Source organism: Phalaenopsis equestris, unplaced genomic scaffold (genome assembly GCF_001263595.1).
Source record: "Phalaenopsis equestris unplaced genomic scaffold, ASM126359v1 Scaffold000123, whole genome shotgun sequence".
Taxonomy (NCBI): domain Eukaryota; kingdom Viridiplantae; phylum Streptophyta; class Magnoliopsida; order Asparagales; family Orchidaceae; genus Phalaenopsis; species Phalaenopsis equestris.
In genome coordinates this window covers 875,726-879,337 of record NW_018164565.1, presented here as the reverse complement: position 1 = coordinate 879,337, position 3,612 = coordinate 875,726, and the positions used below count along the sequence as shown (strand labels likewise).

The following is a 3,612-nucleotide window of genomic DNA, read 5'->3' as shown; positions in this document are numbered from 1 at the left end:
AGAAGAGCTTGTATGGTCTGAAGCAAGCTCCTAGACAATGGTACAAGAAGTTTGATAATTTCATGCAAAATACCATATACAGCAGATGTCAGACAGATCACTGTTGCTATGTCAGGTACTTTGACCATTCCTATATCATTCTGTTGTTGTATGTTTGTTGTATGTGGATGATATGCGATGATATGCTTATTGCAGGGGCCAGCATTTATGAGATCAATAATTTGAAGAAGCAGATGTCAGAGCACTTTGCAATGAAGGATTTGGGAGCGGCAAAACAAATCTTTAGGATGAGGATTGTTAGAGGTCGAGTCAAAGGCATGTTGAAACTTTCACAGGCTGAATATGTGAAAAAGGTGCTTAGCAGGTTCAATATGAACAGTGTCAAGCCAGTTGCACACCTTTAGGCAGTCACTTCAGACTTAGCAAAAATCAATCACCCAAGTCAGAGGAGGAACAAGATTACATGAGTAAGGTTCCTTACGCTTGAACTATTGGTTCACTTATGTATGTTATGGTCTGTACCAGACCGGATATTGCCCATGCAGTGCGAGTTGTGAGCAGATACATAAGTAATCCAGGGAAGGAACATTGGGAAGCTGTGAAGTGGATTTTGAGATATCTAAATGGCTCTTCAGAAATCTGTTTGTGTTTCTCAGGAAAGAGCCTAGAGATACAGGGTTATGTCGATGTAGATTTAGCTGGAGACATTGACAGTAGGAAGAATACTACAGGTTATGTTTATACTCTTGGCGGTACTGTAGTGTCATGGGGCTCTAATCTACAACAGACAGTTTCTTTGGCCACTACAGAGACTGAGTATGTTGCAGTGTCAAAAGCTGCTAAAGAGATGATATGGTTGCAGAGTTTCCTGACGGAATTAGGTAAGGAGGTTCAGAAAGGTACTCTCTACAGTGATAGCCAGAGCACCATATTTCTAGCTAGAAATCCAACATTTCAATCCAGGACCAAGCACATCCAGTTCAGATATCACTTTATATCACTTTATTCGCTTTATTCGATCATTGTTAGATGACGGACAATTACTACTTGAGAAAATTTGTGGAAGCAAGAATCATGCTGATATGTTAACCAAGGGCGTCACACTTGAGAAACTGAAGTTGTGTTCGACTTCAGTTGGCATTCTAGCTTGAAGACAGAGGTTTTGAGTTGTAGAGGTGGAGGATATCACGTTTGAGGAAAATGGGATACAATCAGTGTCTCAGTCTCCAAGTGGGAGAATTGTTGAGAAAGTAGAGCCTTGTCCACTGCAGCTTAGGCAAGTTATTAAATCGAAAATTAAGTTTAATAACTTTCCTTAATCTCTGTTGTACGCCTAATCTCCTGCTTCTTTCCTTCTTTGTTAAACCGTGTGACCGCGTGAAGATCTCCGCAAATATTCTCCCACGCTCCTCCACTCGATCTCGCGTCGCGATGCCTGCCTTATGGGTCAAACGGGAAGCTCTTTTAAAAAGCTTCGGTTGGCAGGAGGAAGATGAACCTGCTCTCCTTCTTTCGGCGAAAGTGTGAAGAAGGAAAAAGAAATAAAAAGCTAATTACTTTTTCCTTTTCTTAAGGCAGAAAAGCTAATTACTTTTTCTTCCTTCATCAGGTGGCAAGAAAACAAAATCCTCTGCAGCAGCTCCGTGGACGTAGTCAAATTTGCCGAACCACGTAAATCTGGTGTCGCCTTTTCTGGTGTAATTTTCTCGATCCATATTTTATTTTATTGTCGTCATTTATTTTTTTCTTAACAGTGGAAGAATAAACGTACCGTAACTTCAATGGGGACACGCGTGTCAACCCGATGCTGGTAATACAGATCGATGCAGTCAACACCGAGTCTCTTCAAGCTCTCCTCGCATGCCGCCCTGATATAAGAAGGTTCCCCTGAAATTTCCCAGCTCCCATCATCGTAGCTTCTGACTCCGAACTTGGTCGCGAGCTCAACTTTCTCCCTAAGCCCTTCTCGCAGAGCCTACATCGAACAAAAATCATGCAAATCAAATTGCGAAGCTCTCAGCTAAAACCCTAACTAATAAAAGAGGCTTATAAAGAGTAACTAGAGTTATAAGATCAAGACCTTCCCGAGAAGGATCTCGTTGGTGTAGGGTCCATAGAAGTCGGAAGTATCAAGGAAAGTGACGCCGGAATGAACGGCGTGGTAGATGAGATCGATCATGTCCTTCTCGGGCTTGGAAGGGCCATAGAAGGCAGACATACCCATGCACCCCAGTCCCTGGAGCGAGACCTCGAGCCCTTGAGACCCGAGCTTGACTCGAGGAACGACTCTTGCGGAGTCCGCCATGGCCTCCCTCTTCTCCGATTGTTTCTTTCCTCCTCCAGATTTTGGATCCGCTTGCTTTCAAGGCGAGGAGCGGTAGGAAAGCTGCCACCATCTGAGGATGGTGGCAGCTTTAAATATAATATTAAAACATTAAAACATTAATGTTTTAATGTTTTAATGTTTTAAATATAATATTTAATGGCACCAACATTTAAACATTAAATATAATATTTTTATGCTAATCCAAAGAAAATGTTAATATACATTAAAGTACATGTTAGAAACTTGCTAGAATCACCTAATTTCCAGATTATGATTAAATCATAATTCAATAATTTTTAAATACAAACTTGGGATAGCAATTATACCCTAATTATGCATCTTCAAACTATCTTCAACCATGGCTAGACTAATCTTCCAATAGCCTTTAAATCTTCATCGAGTCATTATTAAATCATCTTTGAACGTTTATAGATGATTCAATCATGGTACAACGAGATTTAAAGTTGATTCAGTTACTGTTTAATCATAATCTGATCATTATTTGATTATCATTCAAGTATAATTTAAAGATGTTTGATCAGAGTATTTTCACTATTTAAATATTATAAAAATATGTTTCAATAATTGTTCAATCATATATTGATTATTATTTATTGTGGTTAATTGTTGTTGTTTTAATGATATGGATTCATTTTGATTAGGAAGATTAACATTTATATCACTCAAATTTTATGTATTAATTAACATATCTAGCACATACCTAAACTTCAGTTCTTATGTGTATTAATTAACACAATAATGTGTATTCGACTTTTTAAAAGTTAAAAGTGATTTTTTTTTACTTAATATAAAAAGTAGTTTTATAGAGACATTTACTCACATTAGCAAATTGGAGCTCTTCATTAAGAGATTTCTAGCTCCATAATTTTATTGTGAGAAAACATTAATTTTTACATACATAATCTCATCCTTATGAATGAAAAGTTGTATGTCACATTTTAAAAAGCTAAAATAATGAGATTTTAAGTAATATAAAATAATTAAGTGGTGTATATGTAATAATTAAAATTTTGGTGCTAGATATGTAAATACAAAAGATTTGGGTGGTATTTATGTAAACGTCCTCAGAAAATTTGCCTCTCACCTAGGGTCGAATAGATATTGGGTGAAATCTATACATGCGGATTGGTGGTATTTTGTGATATTGGGATAGTATTTTCCCTCGATCTTTCATCGCCTTCTCGTTTTTATATATATACTTTTTTTGTTTACATTATATTATTTAAAAGATTTATATTTATGAAATTCTTTTTGGCTCGATTTAT

The 3,612-nt window shown here is 37.0% G+C and overlaps 1 protein-coding gene across 2 annotated transcripts in view; it reads right to left on the bottom strand.

Moving 5' to 3' along the window:
- The window catches only part of LOC110021217 (IN2-2 protein-like), an 11,852-nt gene extending 9,457 nt beyond the window's left edge, over window positions 1-2,395 (bottom strand). For both annotated transcript variants that reach the window (XM_020719626.1, XM_020719628.1), the window contains exons 1-2: window positions 2,081-2,395; window positions 1,772-1,975 (exon numbers count right to left, since the gene is read on the bottom strand). In XM_020719626.1, coding sequence (XP_020575285.1) covers window positions 1,772-1,975; window positions 2,081-2,305 — 429 coding nt within the window. In that variant the 5' untranslated portion in view covers window positions 2,306-2,395. The remainder of the gene's footprint in view (window positions 1-1,771; window positions 1,976-2,080) is intronic.
- Window positions 2,396-3,612: the final 1,217 nt, after the last annotated feature.